Raw genomic sequence first — 27,925 nt, forward strand, 5'->3', positions numbered from 1 at the left:
GTGTTCAACAGTTGGGCATAATAAAGTGTGTCTTGTTCTGAGAAACTTGGGCTTAATGCATGTGCGTAAAGTTTCGTCCTAGATTAGCCTGTGCAGTCCGCACAGGCTAATCAGGGACGACACTTTCTGCTTTTATGGCATTTTTCGTTTAAAGGAAGTCCCTTCTTACCGAAAATCTTGTTTATGGGGAAAGTGTCGTCCCTGATTAGCCTGTGCGACCTGCACAGGCTAATCTAGGACGACACTGTACGCACATGCATTATGCCTAGTTTTCTCAGAACGCGACTCAAATATCTATTGCAACGGAACCAGTGCACTCAACAATTTCTCAATCCGTTCATATCAATAAAATGTTGCAATTCATACAGATGAGATCAATATACTGCTGCCGTTGAAACAGTACATTAAACCACTGCTAAGTCATCTAAAATAAATCCAATTTCGCTTATAAGACAGTGCTCTTAACCATAGCTTCTTCACCTGCGATCAAATCATACCGTAGATATAATTGAAACAAGGCACTAAGCCATTTCTTAGTCAATACACAGCTGGGAATCAAACCGTGCATTAAATATGTTTTCAATCAGCTGAGGTAAATAAAATGCTGCAGTTAGTGCAATACACTATGCATCGGTGCGCTGAGATAAACACAGAGGAGCTTCATTTCAAACAGTGCACTTCGACCATTAATCATTCAATACTCTGTTGCAATGGATACAGCGACTTAAACTCTTCATGAGTCAATACGCTGTTAATCTCCAGTACAGACTCACTACATATGGCATAACACAAACCAAACACAAACAGATAAATACATTTGAGGTGTCCGACTTTGAACGGTCAATTCAAAGCATGTTTACAAGAGAAGAAATCGCCATGCCCGGTCACAGGTTGCATGATCACGAGACTTCATGGGAACCGGTATGTGGTGTTTTTTTTCGAATAACGTTTTAAAAAAATTCTTAAGAATTTCAACTAGTGCATAAAAGAAAGACTTTTATGCCGGTTATGGCAATGTGAAATACATCATAATTACTTTATCTAATAAGCATGTGTTCTTGTTCAAAAATTCTATGTTCACGGCATTCATTTATACGGTTATGCTTCACGCAATGTGAAATTTTATCACCGATTTCAGACGTATTCAACGATTTATTCTTATACCTTAAGATATCAGCACAAACTGCAAGAAAAAACTGTCTTTTATACACTTAAGATTTTTGCAAATGAATTTTAATAACTTGAAAAAGATGCAAATAAAGTTCTTAACGGTGAGTTTACATTCTGTCAAGCCCGTGTGTAAACCACTGCAAACCCCGTTGATTTTGCTCCATGTGTCGTCGAGCCCAATTCCTACGCATTATGACTTCGAATCATTTTTTCTATATACCGGTAATTTATATTAACCCATTTATGCCTAGTGGACTCTCCCATTCTTCTAAATGGGATCAATTTATTTCCAAAATTAGGGATGTCTAGTATATTTAGAATATTTCTTTAAAAAATCCTTTAAGCAAACAGCGTAGACCCTGATGAGACGCCGCATCATGCGGCGTCTCATCTGGGTCTACGCTGTTTGCCAAGGCCTTTTTTTCTAGACGTTAGGCATAAATAGGCTAAAAAACATACAGTCAGCAGATTATTAGTGCTTTTTTATTTATCTGATACCAGAGCTTTCAAGTCTCCGTTTTCCTGTTTATTAACCGTAGGTTTGTTTTTAAGTAGCAAGCAATCAAACCAAAGGTCAAGCCCAGATATCGATCAATTTGCATCCTACTTGCCACTACAAGTACCTATTTTGATTGGTCATAATAAGGCTGCTAATAAAGCTCGCAATATCAGTACAACAACATCCTAACTACTTCATTAACGCTTGCTAGATGGACCATTGTTGCACTGAGAAAACTTTTGAAAATTGGATTTTATTTGAAAACAACAACAACAACAAACAGACAATCATAAAATCATACTTTCTAAGTACATCTGGGCGGACAATCGTGTTAAAGAGATCCGCAATGTTGGTATAAAAAGAGGGTCGCCGACCGTGTTTGTCGCATCGACTGCAGAGGACTTCGGGCTTATCGGGTGAGTGGACGGTTTATTTTTGCGAGTGTTGCTAATCGTTGCTTTCTTAATTTAAGCAATAAGCTTCGTTGAGTACATCCATGTTTGTATTGTTTTAAGATAATTTATCAATAAACGCGTCCACATTTGGAAATCTGAGCGCGTGAATTTTGTATTTGATAAGTAAGTGACTGTCGATGAAACATGGTGAACGAACAGATTACAGTATTATTTACAAGTATGTATCGACCCGTCAAAGCGTAATTAAATAATTACAATATTCTGGCCGAATGATGTTACAAATATGTTATACAAAGTTGCAACTGTCAACAATGTGTATGCACTTCGAATGATGTTCTTAATTATTTGCATATGTGTAATTTCTTAATTAATCGCTGACACAGTGCGAAGTCGGGCATGTACATTATGTAAAATATGCTGATGTTGATTCTGGTCAATGCGTAATGACTATAATTAAATATTATATATTAATGTAATATCTCAAATTGAAACAACAATTATAATAAAAGAGACAAGGAACACACTATAATGTTTTTGTTTGCAATACATAGGCGCAATATCTTTTATTGTTTTATTTTGCCTATGTTTGCCTACCATGTGCGTAAAATTCGGTTTTCCTATGGTTGTATATTGCATCTTCGTTAGATTCTTGTTTATTCCATACATTCTGTATATTTAAGCGTCGAATATTCTTAAAAAATAAGAAGTCATTTACATATTCCGGTCTCAGTTTAATAACTCATACGTTTTTATGCAATTGCAATTGAGATCATTCTTGTTAATATTCTCCATACATATTCCGATCCATTTAAATCGACAGAAGTCAACTCCATTAACTTATATCCCGCATTTTGTTTTGTTACAGTCGAATAGTCCATAGGAGAAATGTCTTCTGCATTTTATTTTGCTCTCCTCGTCGGAGTTGGTATCCTAGCAACGCGTGGTGTCACGTGCTTCACGAATAAGGATTTCCTCGATATGGCGATCGAATATGGCGCTGGTAACTTAACAATCCGGTTTATCTGTTTTATTGACCGTTGCAAGGCTTGGCCCCGCTTTTGATCAATTGTCTATGTCAAGTGTTTTGTTCTCATGTTTTATATCTTGTTTTAGGTAATATCTTCTAGAGTACATTCAACTGGTAATTTGTTTTAACTAAACAACTAAATGTGGCTTAAATAAACTTATCTCCTGACATGTACATGTATCTGGAATGCCAATTTGCTACGTTGTAAATATTCCTGTTTGCATAGACCTTTGGTCACTTGCCTAAGATGAAATACTATACAATTGTAACGAGTTTTCCTTTTTTAAGTATATAACCAAAACTGCTCAATTTAGAAGTTTCTCATTATTATTATTAAATACACTTGTGATTATCATTTCAGAAATTCAAAAAGAGGATTCCTTACACGACGTAAACCAGAATAATGATGACGTCATTGATCTACCTGGCGATCAAGATGATGAACTTGACGTTGAATTCTTGATAAAAAAGTTTGTAATCACTTTCTCCGAAAATGGTTCAGGTGGGTGCACCACATTTTTGTTCGAAATGTTGTTCAATTGATTTTGCTCAACCGTCGTTCATTTGGGTATGAGATCAACATAAGATATACAACAACCGTAAAAAAACCGAACAATTTGTTTCCCTGTTTCAGATATCTACCTCGGGAACCTTGGTTCCGGGTGTAGCTGCCGTAGATACACGTGCAATTGCTGTGTGCGACACACCTACAGAGCGAAGATCTTCTGGAAACGTGTTAGCTTCACATTCAATGGTACGTTTTGGCGTGGTCAGTAACCTTCCCAGCAGTTAGCAAAAACGATGGTTACGTATTGCTTTAATGAAAAGCGCCCGGAGGAAAAGATGGGTATAGAGGTCCACATTCATAATTTAGAATTAGCAGCGTATTTTAAAATAACTGTAAGTAAAACTTTAAGGGTGAACATCATTGACGGAAGGCGTTGTTGACGCTTGATTATTTAAGGCGCGTTCTGAGAAAACTGGGCTTAATGCATGTGCGTAAAGTGTCGTCCCAGATTAGCCTGTGCAGTTTACATAGGCTTATCAGGGACGACACTTTCCGCCTTAATTTTATTTTTGCATTGAAGAGACTTCATTTTAACAAAAAATGTCATAAAAGCGGAAAGTGTCGTCCCTGATTAGCCTGTGCGGACTGAACAGGCTAATCTGGGACGAAACTTTACGCACATGCATTATGCCCAGGTTTCTCATTTTACCGATTTTAATTTTTGAACGAACAACTTTAAAAAAGAACAGTTTCTTTGTCACGATTGATTTTTAGCATGTTTGCTTATGTTCTTTTCCAAATCGAATGGCAAGTCTCTAATGCATGGGTATCAGGCTAGTGTTTATGAGCCATACAAATGGTTTAAAAAATAACTGCTCAATTATTTAGGTCAAAGTTTTCTAAATATTTACCAATTCCGGTTTATTATTTGCCAATGCCAGTGCAACACATTCAAAATGTGTGCATATAAATTGACACATATTTCAGTACACCGCTTAGTATGTGTACATATTGACCAATAAACTGGAATAAAAGGCTCCGCCCAAATTTGTTTCTAATAACATGATTATTACATACCAAAAAACAAAGGAAAGTCATTTAAGGACTCATATAAAGTATTTGCACATTTATGACCTATTTCCGACTCATTCTTAAGGATAACAGGTGTCATTATTTTCACACTAACTACTTAACAAAACTGTGGCTTTATTTGACTATTTTGAGTTACGTGATGTCATTTTACTGTTGGTACACCCTTTGATTTTATTGTTGTGACGTCATTTCAGGATGCGTGAGCGTGCGGTACCTGCCCCAAAATTTTGGTATCCGTCTCACGATAACGTTCAACGGACGCATCCTGTACAACCGAGAGGTATCGCGTAAGTTAACTTTATAAATAAATGTTTAATTACAATCATTTTTATTCGCAGATGTAACATAAATATATTCTAGTATAATGGAAATAACCTCCTTTGGTAAAACATCTAGAAAACATTTCTACCAATACTTAAATATTGATTGCCCCAAATAATTGTGATTGCAGTTTGCGGCAAAATGATGACACTGTTCATCAAAAATATGCTTAGACTAATGAATTGATGCAAAAATGTAAACCACATTCTTTGAATAAATAAAGGAATCTTAAAAGGACAGGTTGCTCTAAATCGATGGAATATTTAGGAATGTCTCGTGAGACAAGAGGCGAATATTTAAACTAACGCAGTTGTCATACCGAAAACAGAAATCAAAGTAAAAAATGAAGGAGATAAATCATGTTAAAGCATGTGGTCCTTTATTTCTGACAAAGACCAAATTGCAAAACCGTACAACACACAACACATGCCTAAGAAACGACACAAAATGCAACAATTCATCACTAACACACACACAAAACGACACAACAATACATCACTAACATACGCACATCAAGAAAACTAAGTCGCCGCCTTGGAACGGTCAATACCAACAACTAGGTCTTAAGTTGTTCAAGCCCCTATAATGGGTGCTATCTTTCAGTTCGCCATCCACCGCATCTGTGTTTCGGAGTCCCAGGTCTTCGAGGATTCGCCCGCATCTGCCTCCAGATCTACAACGTCAACTTTGCTCAGAAAAGTCTCTGCGCTCGACTCGTTGGAACTATAGACCTCAAGGTACGATCAATTGGGCTTGATTTGTTTTCGGTTTGATAACACGTTGTATCGTTACTGGAAGTGGAGAAAATAAACCTTTCATGAGCCGATGTACTCAACTCATTGGAACAATTGAATTCATGGTAAGTGGAATTTAAACTGCGATCTTTTGAGTTGTTTCCAATATAATTAAACGTGGTATTCTGTCCGGAAATGGCGAAAAATCAAATTAAAATGAGCCGCTCCGCTCGACACAGCGGCTTCGTTGAATAAGTTTATAGAAACTACTTGGTTAGTCTAAAATGCATATATGTTTATATAATCTTATACACAAGCTTTTGCGAATAATTCAAGTTTTCAAGTCGAATACATAGACCTCTGTGTTCAACACTTCCATGTTATTCTATTTACCCAAACATGTGTACATCATTATGTTTTCATCTACATGGAAAATGAAAATCATTACTTAATCATCAAATTACGTTATTTAAATAAACGCACAACATCATTATTCAACGCGTATTTGTATGTATGTAACAAGTTGAACTACATTAGTTTAGTTTATAAGATAACGCATGATTCTTTAATTGTTCAAGGAATACATGTTTTGTTTGTTATTGTCTGGCGTGATATTGCGCTTCATTCCTTGCTTAAATGGAGACGATTCGAGACTTTACGAGATCTTTGACCTAAACAATAAATGAAAATAAACTCTAGCTGCATCAACAAAAGATAACCATCATATCTAGGAGGAAAATTTTATGTGTGTTTTGACGATTTCAGCTAAAGAAATGGTCAGTTCATCTCAACCTCGGGTGTTTCCGTATTCCGATCCTTGCCGAAGATCACATCACCGCTTTGGTGGGCAATGCCGATTCCAGGAAGTTGACCTTTGAACCCTTTCCTCAGAACGGTAAGAATATTTGATAAAATGTGCATCCTTTCATCTTAGAGACTTAATGAAAACCCCTTTCTAGTTTTAGCCACGGCACAATACACTTATGTAATAGAAAGTAATTTGATCAAATTCAACGGACTTGTTCACGGATGTTTCGTATTTTTGTAATGTGTCATCGCATTAATGTTCTACCCAAATTACTTGCATATTACATATTAATCCTAAACAATAACTACACGTTCATTCTAGGGTATCGGTAAATCAAATGATGAACATTGTACCTGTTGGTCAAAGTATATCATGTTTGTTTCTGGGTTTCAGCTCCAGATGCCGACGTGAACGAACTAACCGAACTGTTCCGTGCTCTGCGTGGACTAGACGAAGACTACTAGATGCTGAAATGCTGAAAGAAATCGAACAAATCTACACTTTGAATGCAATATACTGTTGTATCAATTCTTCTCTTCTGTTTGTATTTCCTATATCTTTGCAAGTGATATCTTGTTAGCATATATGGGTTAAGCCAAATTACAACATATCAGTTCTGTAAAACTAAGATACGAACTTATCTAAAAATTATCATGATGTGTACAAGTACACAATACAAACCTAATATGTGTATTGACCATGAAATCTAACTGTTTAGTGTGTAACTAATTGCATACAATAATTGTTGGTGAATGTAATATTTTTCATCGTGCTAAATGTCAATATGTCCATCACTTTTGTATGTGTTTGTGTCTGTTATTTCTTCAAGACAAATTATATTAAAACTGTCCTTCATATTTTACTGAGTATCAATTGTTTTGTATACGTGAACTATATATGATTGCGAGTCTTGACATCTTGTTAACGATTCGATCGTAATATAATAATAATTAATGATTTTTTTGTGTCTAAGATAGTAAGAACTATGTTCCATAGGTGAATTTTTAGATTCGTTTATTTTCGCTGACTTGAAATTTCGGCATTTTGAAATATCTTAAAGAAATCGGACTTGATCGTTCGTTGGACAACGGTCGTTGCATTTAACGCTGAAGACGATGAACCCAGTTTCAATAAGTCGTTTGATTATATTGATGCATGAGTTGTCCTGATTGACAATCGTCCACTTGCTTAAAATAAAAGATTCTCGGATTTTTCAGCTTCATTTCTGATCGATGTATGGAGGGATTCATATTAGTTATTTTCAATAATGAAATATTGTTTGATGACGTTTACTCAAGTTCCATTTATTTTTTTAAGCAAAAAAAAACAACAACAACAAACAAAACAACACAAATTGATGCATACTGTTCCGTATTTCGAATACGCTTTTTCATGATGATGATGATGATGATGATGATGATGATGATGATGATGTTCATTTATTTTATGTTAAAGATCAGAAAAGATTACAAATATTGTTTTCGCCAGTATTCGTAACCGGAATACTTAAAAATAAACATAAATAGACGGACCCTGGGACATTTCGTTTTTTCCCTGTTTTGTTCATATAATATATATTTAGCCAAACTGACATTAAAACAATACATTGATGTCTATGTGTTCTATAATGAAGAAATGTACCGAAACTAGTGGGTGTAGACCGATACGGAAGACGAAAGACCCAGCTACATCCTACTTCATTTGTGTTCTTTTTTCATATTTCCTCCTAATCATGATGCGTATAATGAAAAAAAGAAGAATAAGTTGGAAAGCACTAAGATATAAGAAGACGAATATTGCGATAATGACGATGACGACCTCGACGAAGAATAAAATGATGATGATGGTATTGAGGATTGTGATGATGATGATGATGATTATTATGATGATGATGATGTAGTGATAGGGGGAGGAGGAGGAGGAATCCATAATCTAGAACAGTTTTTTTTAACACCAAGAAAGATTTACTATTTACACACGTTGTCGTCGTTTTCAAGTCATATCTATTCATGCGGAAATAGTCCCTGAATACACAATATTTTAGTCACATTAAGTGATGTTTCTATTCGTCAAAACCTCAATTTCGGAGGTATCTTTACTTTGGAAAAAATCCCCATGTACCTAGGTTCAAAAATAGTTTTCCCATTCTACGCACCAACATTAGTTGTTTCATTTCAAAGTTGATATGTTTGTTTGATTTTGAAGGTCTTAAAAGGGTCATATATATTTGTATCCCCAAAGGTTTAACTTAATTATACAATTGTAGTTTTCCCAAAATAGTTTGTGTAAATATTTATAATTGTTGTAGAATTTAAATTGATTCTTCAAAAATAGCTGTGGGGGAGTTTAAACTTTTCGTTGCATATACACGATCGTTCAACACTATGTCGAAGAAACAGAGTCAACTTAAATCCTTGAAATCTCGAGATCCATGAGGGACGCGGCTTTAATTTTTGTATTTTAACACCGTTATATAAAAATCCTCAGTAAATGAAATAACACCGCGGCGGTGATTAAACCTTCTAACAATATCAGTGAAACGACGAGTCTTTTTCCTTCCGAGTTTGTTTTCAGTAAGGGAGATAATTCAAATATTAGTAGTAGTTATATTTTCGTAACAAATATGTAGATGTCACACATAAGTGCTGTAGACGATATTGTTTTCTTTAAAAACATTTATCATGAAAATAGCAACAATAATGTTTAAAAAAATATGAATATATCAAAACGCATAAATACATACAGAAATTTATATCATTTGTCAAAATGGCGGAATAGAAGGACCGTTCCTTCGTGAGGAAATAAAATTCCATTGTTTTTGACTGGCCTCTTAAGGTCAAAACTTGAAATCTATTGAACTAGTGCAGAAGAGTGAGAGAGGAATGTGTCCCTATAAGCACATGAAGACAATTTACAGGTAGTTGGACAGGTATGTTTAAACAGGACGAAATTTTTAATCAATTTTAATAGCAGCTCATTATGCGGCTCATATTACACGTTTATAGTCTGGGAAAGCTTCATGGTGACGATGATGATTCTGATTTCGCAGAATTGTGAGAATAGAGAATGATACATTATCTTATAACTATGTATTAATGAGCATATTATCGTTGAAAATACGGGTGTATGTTGATGTTATTCATGATATTTAGCCGAGATGTAAACTTAGAGAAAGTGCATATGCTGTCTGGCCTAACCTGTTATCATACAAAATAAATTTTACCCTTTATTTTTCGGCACAGCTGTTTAACGTCACATTTAGGTTTTGACCTTAGGTGACCTTTAATCATGGCCAGTAAAATTCATATAAAAATTCCCGCGGCTTGACACGAATGAATACACTTCATTTATTCCATTGGCTGATTTGAGCATACCACCAGAACATTGGAAACATGACCGCGTCTTTGTAACACTGTTTTACTGCGTGTTCATCATGAATTTTTTTTATCTCTTGAAAGGCTTGATTTCATAAAACAGTTTTACACTTAACTCTTGACATCAATACAGTTTGTGCGTACACCTTTCAGGCATTTCCCCCGGAATTAGTCTAGTAAGAGCGGTAAGTCAGTGCAAAAGGGGGATGGTGCGGAAGGGGGCTTGTCCCCTTTGGCGTGTCGATTTTTAAAATGTTTTTAAATATTCTTAATCAAAATCTACACTACGTTAGAGCAACTAAAACACAACATTTTCATGTATTATTTATATTTATTTCCTCAGTTAATTTCATTTAAGTCATATATTATAATATTAAATAACAAGCAAAATAATAATAGACATTAGAACGCAAACAATGATTAAAAAAGAACACAACATATTTTACCACAATAATGCACGCAAAATATATCTTTACGTTGTTAAGCTCAAATACTGTTCTTCGAGGCTTCTCCTGGTGCCAGGCATGTCCGGAAACCACTCTTCTTTGTTAGACATCAGCTGCTGCACAAAAGGCTTGTACAACTGGAAATGATTTTGTAACACATTATTTGAGAATAAGTTGTTGTCATGCCGTGTTAGCTTGTCTGTGTTTTTCACACAATGATGTGTTTGTTCCGTTTTGATTCAATGAAGTTTAAAAAGAAATATTACGCTATGGCGTATTTCATATTTCGTTTTGAATAACAAAACGGTATAAATATCTACGTGCTTTAAATTTAATTATTATTCATTTAAACAAAACAACCTTATTAATTCAACAATGATTATATTTGTGTTTGTTCTTTTAACACTAACTTGAATGTCGTGTTATCCCCGCGTTCGCACGGCACTCTTTGCGTAGAAACGATACAAGTCTCCTATGATGTCCTTAAACTTTTACAGGTATGCCAATCCAATTGCTGCTTGTCCGGCTGCCAGGGCGGGACGGTGAGCAACACAATGGTTGTTTACCATTGATCACATTATCTTACCTAGATCATTAAGAGGGAGGTAGTTTGTGGTGTGAGGAATTTCCTGTTTCATCAAACAATACAAATTATCGAATAAATGTAGAGAGCCCATCTCTTCCAGCTGTCCTACCATATTTCTTGGCGCCAGACGGGTGCCTCAAGAATTTTGACCTGCGAGTGAGTCTCTGTCCTCTGATGGCGATTAAGTGAGTCCCTTGCCATCCATGTGCAAGGCACATCTACCCACGGAGCGGAACCGGCTGCACTCGCTGGTCTGCGCATGTGACGAACGCACAAAGACTACATCATACCTACAAAAGGGTGGATCAGTTTATGTTTATAAAGTTACATTAAAATGCTTTAAAATGTTATTATGTATTTAATGTCTTATCTTTAATAAAACAGAACAACTGTTTAATAAACTGTTTCAATTACTTTTTCAAATTTATTATTCATTTGCGATTTCATGTTGTGATGTTTTTGAAACAAACTTAGTGTTTAAAGGTGTAGATAAGTAAATATATTCTTACCTCCTTCAACTTATTTGACCCATGGAAAATCGTGTTTCCAACTACTGTCGAACCCACTAGCACGCTTTTTGAATCGCTTTGTTGGTGGGTGGGGACTTTCAGGATCACAGGCAATGTCTTGGACACTATCACTTATTGCACTCTCTGAGGAGGATTGATTATTAGTCCTGACAAAGAAATAAGTAATTGAAGAATTTCCTGACACAGGGACTTGTAGGTAGTTTCTTTGATCTTTTCATTCTATCATGCACACAAACTCAAGAAAAATAATATATGCATAATAATATGGCGTTTTCCGTAAATATGAAAGTAACTATTGGATGTGAAAACATAAAATGTTTAATTAATATATATTTATTTATTTATACTTAATTTATAGAAGCTGTTGAGAAAAAAGTGTGAAAACATTTTAAGTGAGCCGGTTCAATCAAATGGGACGTTTGATTCCAATTAGAAGTAATAATAATTTAAATTATGCCACGGAGCGTACTGTATGGTCTCATCTAGAGCACAGGTGGGTAGCGTGTGGCTATGATATTAATTAGTGAAAACATCATTTTGAATGATAAATAATCATATTATAACGAAAAATTACCTTTTCTGAAAAAAAATATTTCACTATCAAATATATATATAACAAGGTATGCAACTCAAAATCAGCCCAAAACGGGGTGCATCGCTTTGAACAACCATATCTTCATCAATTGTGCAGCGATTTTCACGATCTCGGTCTTATTCAACGCAGAAATGAATTTCCTTTCTGGAAATGTATATGTCTTGCAATATTTTTACAAATGCTGGGTCAACTTTTAAGAAATAACACGATACACAACACGCATGACCCAGTTGACAGTGATCATGCTGTCTTTATGAATGAAATCTCCAGTTGTAAAGACACACCTCCGCATTGGACCAATGAAATCACTCGTATGTTTAAAATGTCAGTTAGTTGAAATGTATGTAAACAAAGGTTTCAAACGGCGCTGGACAGTAAGTCTTGATGCAGAATGTATCGACAAGAACGGTAATAATGTTTTTTCATACGTTTTATTGAATTATGGTATCGAACTACATGAACTTTGTAGGGAAGTTGCCCTTTACTCCGTGAAGATTTCAGTCTTAAAGACAGCATGATCACTGTCAACTGGGTCATGCGAGTTGTGTATCGTGTTATTTCTTAAAAGTTGACCCAGCATTTGTAAAAATATTGCAAGACATTACATTTCCAGAAAGGAAATTCATTTTTGCGTTGAATAAGACCGAGATCGTGAAAATCGCTGCACAATTGATGAAGATATGGCTGTTCAAAGCGATGCACCCCGTTTTGGGCTGATTTTGAGTTGCATACCTTGTTATATATATATTTGATAGTGAAATATTTTTTTTCAGAAAAGGTAATTTTTCGTTATAATATGATTATTTATCATTCAAAATGATGTTTTCACTAATTAATATCATAGCCACACGCTACCCACCTGTGATCTAGAGTCCGTGATTATGCACAGTCTCAACAAACGCCAGTTACTGTTTATTTTTGAAACACCGCTGAAATAGTCGTTAATACATAAAATAAAACAAACTTACAAATTGAGCATACCTTTAATTGCCGGTAATAATCGATCATTATTAGGGGACAAACACCCTAATTGACCACCATGAAATACCCGTTAATCGTTCGCACGTCTTATCTAGGTCCATAATGCACACACAGCTGATTAGCGCGTGCGTGTTTTGATAAGTCGTTTGCCGAATGCAGACAACATTCTGATCAGAGCTTGCAAGCGCATGTGAAATTTTCAAGCGCCCTGGCGACATGATCGGAAGAACAAGCGTTCCGGCAAAATTTATTTTGACGTCCAAGCACCGCGGGCCCGCTGTGCCTAAACGCCTGGGGAAATGCCTGCCTTTTATTTTCAGATGATTGCCAGCGCCAGAGCGTTTGAACTTAAAGGGCCCAGGCTATGTTCTCATATTTAGTAATTACTTCCATATTGCTGTCTATGTACTAGTATATTTAAGTTCATAAACGTATCGTTTTTCGCTATCCTGATATTCGTTTTGGCCAAACAATTTTAAATTGTTTTCGAAATTGAACATTTAACATGTTAAAGTATAAAGTATTAAATAAGCCGTCGTTCCAGCAGTGGAAGCGTGGCCTCAATTTAATGAATTGCATTCCAAGCCGCAAGGTATCAGGGTCAGTTCGCGGCCAGTAAACTAATCGTTATATAATATAGACGCTATCGCGTGAACTAGGTGTACTGGAATTTTCTTTTGACCAGAAAATATGCAAAATGAAGATATTCAGCGATATAATTATGGTATGTTAATAACAGTTTCTTAATGTGTTTTCAACAATACCATGATAAATATTATTTTTGATTAATTTAACAAGAATTATTCCACCATATTGACTAATGCATTAAGCATGAGCGCGATGATTCTCGATACTGTTAATAATCGAATCAAATAGCAATGCCCGACAAACCACCAAAACAGGTTTGTTCGAGCAACGCGCGTATAAATATTTAAAATCTATACGGATACTTCGCGTGTGGCCGGTTGACTCATAATGTTTTAATTTCACTTCCATTCTTCTTTTGGTTTTCTGTTTTGTATCTTTAGGTTGATGACCAGCAATATGTAATAATGTAAAATAAGCCGCGAAAACTCGGCGTAACATCCCGTACTGCGTGTGATGCAGCTAAGAACTGCATAGAAAAAGACATTCGCTATATTTCATCTCATTCATTGAACTCTTTACCTTTCACCAACTCCAACCACAATCAACGCCGTATATCTTTTTAAAAAAGATATTTCTTGTAACATCTTCTCACATTGACACTTAATCCCGAAATAAATTATTGTGGTCAAAAGAATTAACGTTTTTTTTTGCCGGGGCCCGGGTGATTCTAAACTGGTTGACTGACTGTACGTAATTAGAAATACAGAAGAAACGATTGTGGAAACTACTTAAGAGCCCACCGGGCAGGTAAATTACCCCGCAAGGAGGCAATACAGGGAATTTTAAGTGTATAAGTATGTTTTATCTGACATTGTGTTAGGCAACTATATTCGATACGGTCTAGCTCTTGTGGTAGATTTATATCTATTTTTTATATTGGCGTACGGGAGGTAATTCATACAAGTTAATTAAAAATTCTTTTATAGAGAATGTTTATAGTCCTAATTATATTAGTAATTGAGTATTGCAATATTATTCCACATTGACATCTACCAAAAAAGAATTTCGGCATTGAATATATTCTCTTTCTATATTAATCGGGGTGGTGGTGAGCCAGGTCGGGCTACCGTAACCTCGTGAAGAGGCCAGTAGGACCTGTAAATAAACTCTGAAACACACACGTAAATTTCCCGTAGTCAAGCTTAAAACTGTGAGTTCAGGGGAGGTAACTCTTTGATTTTGAGAGCCTCTAGCAGAAGCGCGTTATTTATAGCAACCGTTCTCTTGTTCAATAATGGTTTGATAGAATGGATTTCATCATTTGTGTACGTGAATGTGACTAATTGTTTGCATATTATTACCCGCTCAGCGATGACCTGTAAATAAACTCTTACATACACTCAATATGATCCGCTCGTAGCGCTATTTCTACAGAAGGTAATGCGCGCTCCAACCATTATACGTCTTAGCATCTGGGGGTTATACCTAATCTAGATAATCCGTGTCACGCAAGAATTTAAAAACACGAAGCCGCACATGTGAGGCGATGTCACCGGGAGGGGGGAGGGGGGGGGGAAGGGCATCATCAACATATTGCGATTTATATAAGGATTTTTTTAATAATTTGATTTTATACCTCCGCTCAGTGTTCAAGGCGTTGTACCGTGAGTGCCGGACATAAAAAGAAATAATGTAATATTGTAATATAGAGGTGCGTGAGATTGGTCGATAGGGGACTGGAGAATCTTTAGGTTTATTAACTTTTTTTTATTTGAATAATTGTTGCCTCGTGCCAATCGTCAGGGGGGGATACCTTCTACCCAAGATTGATCAAATAAAGTAATTAATTCTTGTTTTGCGGAGAGCGGAAGCTATTTATTTTTTTTATAATGAATGGTGTCGTCGCCCGGCGCGCAATTTTTGCAAGTTAGGAGTGCCGCTTCGAGTTCAAACGGACTAAATGGAGCATTTCATTTGTGTGTTTTTTCTGATTGGTAGATTGTTACCAGTCAGTGCATTCACTTTTTAAGATCTTGATTTCTTGCTATAAAATCTTTAGCGTAGCATTCGTCACTGCATTTGCTTTGATAATTTTGGATCAGCGCCGAGGCTTAATCTGCATTAGTGACTAGAATTTGGTTGTTTACACGAAAAATAGGGTTAACAGTTGGGGGACTGCCTTGCATTCGATTAACATGATCACGTACTTCTCAATAAGTTGTTGTATATAAAATGTTGTTACAAAATTCATTCAAACTATCTGTTTTGCTTTTTTTCATGACCTGTTTGAATCTTCTGCGGGCTTCACTCTTTTTAAATATATATTTTGGTCCTGTTTGAATGCGTATGCGGAGTCTTTATTTTTTTAGGCTTATTGTTTGCAAAAGGGATGAAGTTATCAAACGCTGCCTTTAGTTTGGTTACTTAAGATTTAAATTGAGTGTTGATAGCAGTATTATCGCGATTATGGAGGAGTTCGTTATCACACTGAGTTTTAACGTTGTTCCATCACTCAGGTGAGGCATTGTTAATTTTCCATTTGTGTTGTGTGGACGGAAGTGTATTTTTTTAAGCTTAAGGTTTATTATTTTGAAAGATGATCACTCCCAAAAGAGTCGACTATGACGTTGAATTCGCTTATTGATTGAAAGTGGGATCAAATAAGGGCCAGATCGATCGCGCTATCACAGCGATCTTCGCGGTCAGCCAGTCTCGTTATTTGGCCGTCGTTAATGAAGTTAATGCTGCTATTATTTTCCAAAAGATTTTCGGCATGATCGTCACATTGCGGAATGCCCTCGAGGTTCCAACAGTGTTGTTTTAATTTAAAATCACCAACAATAATATTGTTATCTCTGTAATTCATGTGTTGAAATATATAAGAATAGCGTGTAAGCGTATTACCTTTAGTTTGTGCATATACGCATTGAATACGGTATTATTGGTGCTAAGTATAGTAAAGTTTGATGGCATACGATTCCATGAGACATTCCTGATCAAAATCTAGTTCAGCGAAGGGAATGCCCGATTTTACATATATTGCTACCCCAGTTCCCATATTATTTTCTCTTTGTTTAGATCGTACAGGTTCTTAGTAGCCTTTTATGTGAAAAACCGGCGATTGCTTTTAATATTTGTTTGCTGTAGACATCAATCCATTTCATTATTATTGATGTTATTTTGAAGCTCTTACATTTTGTTATTTGAGTTATGATTTCCAACCCCTCGGGCGTTCCACGACATGACGGCTAGATTGCTTATATTAATGTTTGATAGTGCCGCAGACATTACGGGGGTAATGGTGTAGAAGGGGGGGGGGGGTAGAACTATTTCTAGTTATGCGCAGACGGTTTCCATGGTTATATAGAGGCGAATATGGGATACCAAAGGGGTCGAAACTTTAACTTCTGCTCGAGCAGAAAAAAATGCTGCTCGAGCAGCATTTAAATGCTGCTCGACCAGCAAAATGCTGCTCGAGCAGCAAATTTACTGCTCGACCAGCATTTTTTCTGCTCGAGCAGAAAAATCCTGCTCGACCAGCATTTATTTTTAGATTATGGCATTAGCCAATCAGAACTCTTGTTATAATTGCCACATGGTGCGAAACTGGTTTGTTTGGAAAAAATGGCTGCCGCCATGATGGTGCCTTTTTCACATCGTCTGCAAGTTTATGTGACGACCTGTTAAAAGTTTAACAGTGACACGCGGTAAGTGCTTTATATTTTGTCTGCAAACTAGTCGATCAAAAAATTGTTGCCATTCGCTTAATAAGAAAATCGACCATAAATGTCTAACGGCTGTTAAAACTTTTGCGAATATCACGACGATGACTGATAAGAATTGCTCAATGGGTGCGCAAGTGTAGGTTCTCTGTTTCTATCGATCAGGGATGTATACTAGATACACATCTATTATACATTCCTGTATCGATTTGCTTTCTTAATGATTCTTAATAATTGCTTCCGACAAAGGTGCCGATTGCCTGTGATTGTGCCTTTCTGGTTAACATTGTTTACGTTTCTCGTTCTCCCCATACATGTATATCTGCTGTCCTAACTTTCACAATTATCCAAAATATTATGTCTGTTAACCAGTTCTCAGTGCCCCAGATAAGCTGCGTATCTGCGTCTTTCACCCTATTAAAATGTTTGAAAATGCAAAGAAATACAATATCACGAGTATTGAAAACGCAACCAATTTGACTTTTACGCAAATTCGTCAAATTAACGATACAAAACTTCGATTAAAAATGCTTTGCTCATTTTAGGTATTTTCTCTTTGGAATTATTATCATAACGCGGTGACGCTTACATTCAGCAAGCTCAGCAAACGGTCATAGTTATTCAAACGCTATGCGTTTTCAATCTGACCTAATTCGTCGCTCATTGTGCATGTATTTGTAAAGCGTCTGTACTTTCAGTTTCTATTACGATGCGAAATAAAAATAGCTAAGAGAGGTCAAAAGACGTCCGAAAATATCAGCCGATCGCAAACTTTTTCCAATCAAGAAAGCAAGAACCAATAAGTGCCGAATCATTCGTGTTATCGATTTTGTTAGAAACTGTGTATACAGCAGTTGAGTTGACATCCAAAAAACATGATGGAAAGTCATTAGTTAGAAATTGTCGACATTTTTTAAAGTTTATATCATGGACAGTTTCAAGGATTAAAGATATTACGAAACATCAGTTTATTAAAATTTATGATGATAGTTTACAGTTCTATTGAATCAATACAAGTGTGCAGCGTCAACGGATGTAAATCAGCAATTATTTTAAGGTATGCATTTTTATTACTCATTTCACTCTATATGAAGAATGGAATCACCCTATTTTTCAAAATCAATGGTTGAAAACCCTATTTCCCAAATAATTATCTGGGGCACTGAGTTCTCGAGGACTTTTCTCAATTTCAATGTAAATTATTTTTCACCGAGGCCAATTAGCTTGTTCAAAGCTAACAATAGGTAAATGTGAGTTGTTTCTGAATTACAAGTTGTTTAATTTTTCATAATTGAAATGTTTACAATTTACTATTTATTGAATAACTTGGCAGTGCATAATTATGTTCTGGGATGTTATTTTCAGCTCTGAACTGCGAAAAAATTGCATAATAATTACATTGGTGGCACTATAAAGACTTACCTTTCATCTGTCCTTCCATTTAAATGTCCCTTAAGCAGACTTCCCAATCTTTGCAGAAAGAGTTTAGGCATTGTATTACACACTCATTTTAACCATGGCATGCTATTGTACAACATGTCTTGACGGAAATAATTTCAATAAAAAATATTTGCAGGAAATAATTTTTCCATTGCGAATCGTTTGTATCTTTTTATCTTTATTCTGAAATGCCCCTCTTAAGAATAATGTCATGTATAGCTGGTTTAGAATTAAGGATGATGATATGTTCTAACAGCATTTTGTCATGTCATTTACTGTACTTCTTAACCTACATGTATTTGAATATTAGTTTAAACCTATTTATTTTAGCTCGATTGCATAGAAAGTAATTCCTACTTATTTGAAATGCTCCCGAGTCCGTTTCCTGGGCCTAGAACCAGTATTTGAATATTCAGTCCCCATATAACTACGCCCATATGTTGTGGACATTTTCATACAAGAATACAAACAGGAATATGTATTGAAGTTTGCTGTTTAAATTGACAGTCAATCGGAGGGTAACAGGTTTGTTTTTAACTAGAAGTGTGGAACTAAACACAATTTGCAGGGAAAAAAAATCTCTTTATACCACTTAAGTATATTTGCATCACAGGAGCTCTGGTTTCGTGAGGTTGAGGAAACTAGTGTTGAATCTAAAACATTTAGCATCATGGACTCAAAAGTGAGAAGCCAAGTCAGACACCGCAAAATGTAAAATAATCTGTCAGATGTTTGTTCTGACAGGCTACGAAATTCTGTCAGACTGAAGGATAATTTCTGGATTCCACTTATTAGCATATAGAATGTCAAAGCACAGATTAATTCTTAAATTTTAATGTATTTTTCTTCTATTAATAGCATAATTTTTAACCCCAATATTCAGAATTCACTTAAAGTCTTTATAGCATAGAACATTCTCAGAATGCCAAGAAAATATGCTTTAAATTTGCAAAAATATGCTCAAATGCAAATGCAAATACCTTAGAATACAATTCTATTTGATAAATAGTTATCTTAAACATCAATCATATACAATGTTGAATTTAAATTTCACTTTGACGATCAATTATTAACAGATTTGACTTATTGTATGCCCCCAGTTGCTATATTTATGCTAAAATGTGTGTTCCTGTAGCATATTCCTGTTATTAGCATAATTTTGGCTGACATGGTATGCTAAGAACAGGAATCCACTGTAGCAACATATTAATCAGGAATTATGGTTTGAATCCGTGAACTATTATTTTTAATGGTGAAAGAAAATCTCCATGGCGCGTTTTCAAAAACTCCTAATCAAGCTTAGTAAAAGAGCACACAGAATAGCAAATTTATTACAGCGCCAACTTCCGGGTAAAAATGATTGATTTTTTTTATATTCCGTAAAGACAAATGCCGCATCATATCCTATGGGTGATTTAAAAAATAATGAATACTAAATTAAACATGCATTTATTTTCTTACCATTAAGCTTGTTTGAGTTCTTTTTCTATCTTACAGAAGTGTTTCCATGTGATTAACTTAAATGTGAAAATTCTTCTCAATAACTTTCTTCATTAACAAAATATATTGAAAAATATCCTTAAAATTGCCCCAAGTGTACTGGTTTTGCGTGATATTTTATGTAAAAGGCAATTTTCAATTCTATACTTAAATAAAACTTTCAGAAAAATAAGGTATTGCCATCAATTAATGAATATAAAAATGCATATGCTTTAAGAAAAATAAAACAATGCTTTTTACTTAGGTTGATATCTTTTGTAGCAAGTGTTCAAAGCAATGATGTTCTTGTCAATTTTGTGCCACAATGTTCAACTCTCTTCAACTATATTAAGAGGTGGGATCATAAAGTGCTTCAATATTTATAGGCAAAAAGTGTCCTTTTAACCTGTCACATGTTTTTTCTACACATTTGTACAGGTATTTATACAATTATTTGTTCATGTAAATTTTGAACAGCTGAATACTAAATGTGGTCAGAATTTGTCCCTGTCACAAGTGTACATTTTGCAAGAAAGTTATTTAAAATTTTTCACAAGATAGAATTTTCAAGGTTTTACATCATTTTCTTCAAACCATTAATGCTTATCACTAGATGTACTGAAAATTTGATTTCAAAACCTTGTGAACTTTTTTTGCAAGACAAATATCGCATTGTCTCAAGTGTACGAATTTTTTATCATGTTTGATGGACAGGTGATAGCTTTTAAAAAATAAACAAAGGCACTAATTTTCTGGAAAGAAGTACACAGAAGGGTGTTATCTCCAAGAGAAAAGGGTGGTGTCTTCACTCTGGGGGTTAACTACTCTTATTATATGGGTATGTCTCCATATTTTGTCTTCAGAAGAAAAATATAAGCATATAAATGATAATGTGTGGGAAGTATATTTGACTTTACCATAACTTTATTACAAAAACACATTTCCTCTTCTCAAATTAATGTCAATTTTAATCAAAATGTTTCTCAAATTATCTTCAATGTTAGCCTGAAGTTGGTTATTAAATGTTGTACATGTACACTTGGGACACAAAATGAATTTTTTTCTTATAAACCTCCAGAAAGTGAAAACAAACTTACATTATAGCAGAATTAATGATTAAATTTCGATTTAATAAAGCATTCAAAAGCAACTGAAAAAAAAAGCCAAACAAAAAGTTGAACATGGTCAAATGTCAAATATGATGGATGAAAAAGTCTTTCAGACACTTATAATTAAACCACGCAGACTGTCACCCTTGTGGTACAATTCCTACACATCTAAACTAAAAACCATGTTAAAACCTTCGATAAACAACGGTACAGCACTTATTATTATTTCATTCATTTTTAATGACACATTACCAAAATATATAGAGGATATATTGTATTACAGAGGAAGGTCAAGTAAGAGGACATCGTCTTTAATGTATAAAGTATAAAAAGAACAAGGTCTAATTTATAAAGAACACGGTCCAATATATAGAGAATATAATGTTTAATATATAGAGAGCAAGGTCTAAATATAGAACAGTGAATTATATGTGTCTTGTTCTGAGAAAACTGGGCTTAATTCATGTGCAGAAAGTCTCGTCCCTGATTAGCCTGTGCAGACTGCACAGGCTAATCAGAGCCGAGACTTTCCGCTTTTATGGTATTTTTAGTTTGAAGGAAGTCCCTTCTTACCGAAAATCAAGTTTAAGCGGAAAGTGTTGTCTCTGATAAGCCGGTGCGGACTGCACAGGCTAATCTGGGACGACACTTAACGCACATGAATTTAGCCCAGTTTTATCAGAACAAGACACATATTATAGAAAACGAGGTCAAATATTATAAAAAAAATATAAACATGTATTTGTATACAGAACCATGTTCAATATTTATAGAAAAGCGTCCAATATATAGAGAACACAATATTAGATCAACTTCAAGTATAGAGAGCAATGTCTTATATATAGATATCAAATTCCAACATATAGAAGAGGCATAATGTCTTTTATTTAAAGATCAAGGTCAATGCCATAGAGAACAATGTTTAATATGTAGAGAACATCATTTGATATTTAGAGAACAAGGTATGCAAGCCATTTGTATAGAGAACAATGCCCAGCATATAGATCTCCAGCATATAAAGAGCAATGTATAAAAGATCTTTATTATATAGAACAAGATAAATTATGAAACCAAAGTAAAATATATACAACTATGTGAAAAATATTGAAAACCAGGTCAAATGTTTCTACAATTTGTGAAATATATGTGTTTTTTATGGAAAAACAGATCTATGACACACTGCATAATTATGGAGATTCCTTATGCCTCTGATATCCCATCGGTTATAAACATATTTAGGGCCACAAAATACCTCAATGAAATACATATAAAAGTTATGCTATTTTTCTTTAAATTTCCATCCATTTTGAAAATGTCCCAAGTGTACAGATTTGGCCTAAAATCATGCTAGATCGTTTCAGCAAACAATTCAAGTTCCCTGTAACTTATCTTATAATTTTATAAGAATATTTTATGCCAATTTAATTTGTATTCTATATTACTGACTGTTTGGGTATTTCTTAGAATAAATGATAACTAAAGTTGTCAAGTACAAATAACCTTAAATCTCTAAACATCAACCTTAAATCATCAAACGGACACAGAACATTATTTGGGGAAACATTAATTTGTATAGTCAAATGTACTAAAAATTTAAAAAGTATTTATATATGTTGAATGGTTTGCTTATTTAACTTGTATACAAAAGTCATGTAAGTGTCCCAAGTGTACAAATGTTTGAAAATTGTATACAGTTTTGGCAAAAGCTAGTTTTTGCAGATTTTCTTATATAATAAAAAAAACTTCACATATATTTGAAGGCCATCCTATATTTTGATAAATCTGAGTTTTTACTTTAAGATACACTGCTTTGAGGCCAGGAAAAAAACGTTTAGGAGTATAGTCTCATGTAATGTCACTTCTGCAATATTGAAGCTAGAAATTTTATATTTGAAATGCATGTGTATCTCATGGAGCTGCACATTTTGAGTGGTGAAGGGTTAAGGTCAAGGTCATCCTTCAAGGTCAAACGTCATATAGGGGGACATTTTGTTTCACAAACGCATCTTGTTTGTCTTACCTGCTTGATATAGCAGTCACAGTAGCAGTTGGTGTATGTGCATTTTATGTGTGTCTATGAGCTTATCCAAACTGTGATTTGAAAATTGAATATGCCATTTTTAATATAGCTTACCACATATGTTCTCCATGTAGAGAAGCTGCAGCGCATGCGTTAACAAGAGATCAAAGGTCACATTTAGGGAGCTTTTTTGGCCAGTTCCAGTTATCATTCATCAGGCAATATACCAAACAAGATATTCAAAAAACTTTGTAAATCTTATTTGTTTTCTATATTTGGATCTTTATCTTAAATATTAACTTGTAATGACCACCAACACTTTAAAAATGATAGGCTATATATAAATTTAAGCTTGCTTTCTTAGTTCATTCTTATTTATTATTGTGTCCTATCTCTCACACTTATGTGTTTCAAAAAATGTTTTAATAGATTCACATATATATGTTTGAAAACTGATTACCAAAAATATTTGGTATAAATAAAGTACCGCTTAAGTATATAGGCACATGATTTTTGTTGATTTTTACCAACAAAATATTTGTTGCAGCCAGTTCATGTGTCAACGAGCGCAAATTGTGAACGATGGCTTGGAAAAAATTCAGTTCAGAGTTCAAAGCGCCACCTTGCAACAAACAGCGCCATGGAAACAGCTGTGGAGTGTTTGCATTGATGGTAATAAATTAGCTTTATATTTCTATATAGGAGTCACTTTGTCGTACTGTCGGTCGGTCTGTCGGTCTGTCCCGAAATTTCATCCGATCTTTACCAAACTTGGTCACAAGTTGTATCTTGATGATGTTTAGGCCAAGTCTCAATATGGGTCATGCTGGGTCAAAAACTAGGTCACGGGGTCACTTAGTGTGTTTTAAACCGAAAGTTTGTCCGGACCATAACTATGTCATTAATCCTTAGATTTTAAAATAACTTGGTACATTTGTTTACCATCATGGAACGGTGTGTTGCGTGAAAAAAGTACGTCGATATCTCCAAGATCAAGGTCACACTTGGAGTTCAAGGGTCAAATGCTTGTCCGGGCCATACTTTTATCATTTATTGTGAGATTTTAAAATCATTTGGCAAATTTGTTCACCATCATGTGACGGTGTGTCGCGCGAAAGAATTACTTCAATATCTCGAAGGTCAAGGTCACACTTTGAGTTCAAAGATTTAAAATGGCCATAAATGAGCTTGTCTGGGCAATAACTATGTCATTCATTGTGAGATTTTAAAATCATTTGGCACATTTGTTCACCATCATTGGACGGTGTGTCGCGCGAAAGAATTACGTCGATAACTCCAAGTTCAAGGTCACACTTTGAGTTCAAAGGTTAAAAAAGGCCATAAATGAGCTTGTCCAGGCCATAACTATGTTGTTCTTGTGAGATTTTAAAATCAATTGGCACATTTGTTCACCATTATTGGACGGTGTGTCGCGCCAAAGAATTACGTCTATATCTGCAACGTCAAGGTCACACTGTGAGTTCAAAGGTCAAAATTGGCCATAAATGATCTTGTCCGGGCCACAACTGTCATTTATTGTGAGATTTTAAAAATACATGGTTCATTTGTTCACATTCATTGGACGATGTGTCATGCGAAAGAATTATGTCGATAACTCCAAGGTCTAGGTCACACTTGGAGTTCAAAAGTAAAAAAATGGCCATAAATTTGGACTGCATGTCATGCTAAAGAATTCAATAGTTCAAAGGTCGAAATGGCCATAAATGATAATGGCATTATAATTCTTAAAAATCGCCAAAAATTTGATTCTCTTGTTTTGTGAAGACAGCATGCAAAATAGTCTGTGTCAATGCGGCACGTGGGGATATTTGTCACGTCTGTGACAAATCTCTAGTTTGCTTAGTAAAGATCTTCATTAACTTTTATGCAACAAAATAATGGGATAATGTAGAATATAATCATCGTACATTTCTGTTGGTGCATTGGTTTTTAGAGCCTTGCATTTTCTTTTCATTTATAAAGGACATGATATTTCATGAGGATCAAACTGTGTTATAGAGTCCCACTTTTGTCAAATAACCCTGAAAAAAGGTTAAACAAGAAGATTACTCATATTTTAATTTATTAATGTGTCATATAATGAAAATAGCATTCTCTTTGCTCCATTATACTATTTTGTATGAAAAGTTGTTTTTCAGTGTCTTAATGTGATTTTATATTTATGATGCATAAAACATGAATACTTTTCACTGTCAAACTATTGTTCTTGCAATTTTATTTTCAGAAATAGTATTTTTTGTGAACACTTAATCTAGTGAATATATGCTTTTCTTATTGCAAACAAATGTTGTTGTTTTTTAAGTTAAGTATGAATGACTTTTACTTTATTTCCAGACTGCCAAATGTTTGGTCATGAAAAAGCATCCCACAATGTTGCGACAGGCCCATGATTCAGTTTATCGAGACTAGTCGTGAGACGCAGACTTTTGATTCATGGAGTGCGGCAAACATATCTGTGCGACTCGATCACTCCACTGTAAAGACCCGCACGGCATTAAAATGGATATTATCAATATGTGTTGTTGCTCGAAAATATGTTTTTGTAGCAGGAAGTGCTTTGGGCTCGATTAATCTGAGAACTCGACAAAATATTAATAAAATCCTTCTGTGCCTTTTAGTTCTGAAAACAGAAGTAGCAAGTTGGTATTACACATCTCCTAAACAAGTACAATACAACTTAAGGTTTTAAATCCTACATTTTTATAACATCTTTATATTCACACAAAAATATTGATGATTGTGGTGCTCAGATTGCAAAACCACCTGTTTGGCAAAAATAATGCAGATGGTTAGATTATGATAAGTGCAAGAAAAAAAGAATAACTCTGGAGATAATTGATATGATAATCATTGTTTGACAGAATCACAATTGACCTAGATATTTATTTATGTAGTGGTATATTTTTCAATGAGTGCCTTAAGATTCCAAAAACATATTGACTTAAAATAAATAATCCGGATGGCGTAAATGACTTATCATTTCATGTTCATGAACCGGTTTTAAAATACTTTGTAGACTTATCTGCTAGGCGGTGAGGACTTTTAGACCACCTGATAAACTTCAACTTTATTTGCCCTAGTTAAGTAACCGACTAAAGATATGCTAACATAATACTGATGACTGATGAGTCTGTTGTGTCTTATATTCTCATTGCTACTAAAAATATTAAGTCTTTTTCAACGTTTAGACTAATAATAAGCAAATTCGTTAAATTGATATCCCCCGCCAAATAAATTTTGATTATTGATGGGTGCAGAACTAACAGAAAAGTTTATTTGAAGGGTTGTACCCTTATCTCACTTATTTAAAAGTAACAACATAAAAAAAACCCATTGGCAATAACTCTTATTTAAGAAAGTGTAGGGTTATAGATTTTGTGCATGACACCTCTCCTCATTGATATCTTAACATCCATTAAATTTCATCTTTAAATCGTGTATAGTATCTGTGATATAGTCCTGTAAAGTAACATCAGACATGTACATATGTACTAGGGTTATGTTTCTTGTGCATGGCACTTATTCTCATTGACAATTATACACCCATGAAATTTCATGTTGAAATCTTGTATTTATAGTTTCTGATATAAAGCCCTGAAAAGTTACATCATACAAAAACAACAAAGGGCAATAACTCTTATATAAGAAAGTGAAGGGTTGTGGTTCTTATGCATGGTTCTATAAATGAGATATAGCCCTGAAAAGTTACATCATAAAATAACAATAACAAGAAAGGGCAATAACAGTTATGTAAGAAAGTATACGGTTATGGTTCTCGTGCATTGATAATTATACACCCATGAAGTTTCATTTTAAAATCTTGTATAGTATCTGAGATATAGCCCTAGTTACATCATACAAAAACAACAAAGCGAAATAACTCTTATTATGCCCCCCTTCGAAGAAGAGGGGGTATATTGCTTTGCTCATGTCGGTCGGTCGGTCCGACGGGTTATGGTTCTTGTGCATTGCACCTCTCCTCAGCTATATTTATACACCCATAAAGTTTCATGTTGAAAACTTATATTGAGTTTCTGAGATAAAGTACTGAAAAGTTTGTGAGTGACTGCACTGACAGACAGACCAACGGTACGTTTAAGTATATTTAGCGTCCCGGGGTACATTAAAGTATACTTAAGAGTACACGGGGTACTTTAAAGCATTACCGGAGCCGAACCGACAATTACCAATCGAGCTTATTGACATGTTAAATAAATGATGATAGTGGTAAATATGATTGTGTGAAATATAATACAATAGTTTTCCTGAATTGAGTGTACATGTGAATTAGCTAAAATAATGATAAAAACACCGATTGGGATTATACATTTCTGATCTGAATTTGGTTCATAATCAGTTTTTAACTTTTTTAAGCTGAAATAATATATATATATATATATATATATATATATATATATATATATATATATATATATATATATATAATCTGAAAGTATTT

At 34.6% G+C, this 27,925-nt stretch overlaps 3 protein-coding genes and 1 long non-coding RNA gene across 5 annotated transcripts in view; 2 read left to right on the forward strand and 2 right to left on the reverse strand.

The window, feature by feature from the left end:
• LOC127868950 (uncharacterized) overlaps nucleotides 1–27,925 on the reverse strand; it is a 350,197-nt gene that overhangs the window by 96,685 nt on the left and 225,587 nt on the right. The gene's annotated exons all lie outside the window — the stretch shown is intronic.
• LOC127868951 (uncharacterized) overlaps nucleotides 1–27,925 on the reverse strand; it is a 340,228-nt gene that overhangs the window by 96,685 nt on the left and 215,618 nt on the right. The gene's annotated exons all lie outside the window — the stretch shown is intronic.
• On the forward strand, nucleotides 1,921–7,437 carry LOC127868957 (uncharacterized). The gene is made up of 8 exons (XM_052411177.1): nucleotides 1,921–2,085; nucleotides 2,951–3,085; nucleotides 3,474–3,614; nucleotides 3,747–3,866; nucleotides 4,907–4,999; nucleotides 5,637–5,770; nucleotides 6,533–6,662; nucleotides 6,969–7,437. The coding sequence occupies exons 2-8, from the start codon at nucleotides 2,971–2,973 to the stop codon at nucleotides 7,037–7,039; spliced, it is 804 nt and encodes a 267-aa protein (XP_052267137.1). The 5' UTR covers nucleotides 1,921–2,085; nucleotides 2,951–2,970; the 3' UTR covers nucleotides 7,040–7,437.
• Nucleotides 17,274–27,773, forward strand: LOC127868961 (uncharacterized). The gene is made up of 3 exons (XR_008044331.1): nucleotides 17,274–17,382; nucleotides 23,993–24,117; nucleotides 25,801–27,773. It is a non-coding gene; the product is annotated as an uncharacterized LOC127868961 (long non-coding RNA).

Source organism: Dreissena polymorpha, chromosome 2, assembly GCF_020536995.1.
Source record: "Dreissena polymorpha isolate Duluth1 chromosome 2, UMN_Dpol_1.0, whole genome shotgun sequence".
Taxonomy (NCBI): domain Eukaryota; kingdom Metazoa; phylum Mollusca; class Bivalvia; order Myida; family Dreissenidae; genus Dreissena; species Dreissena polymorpha.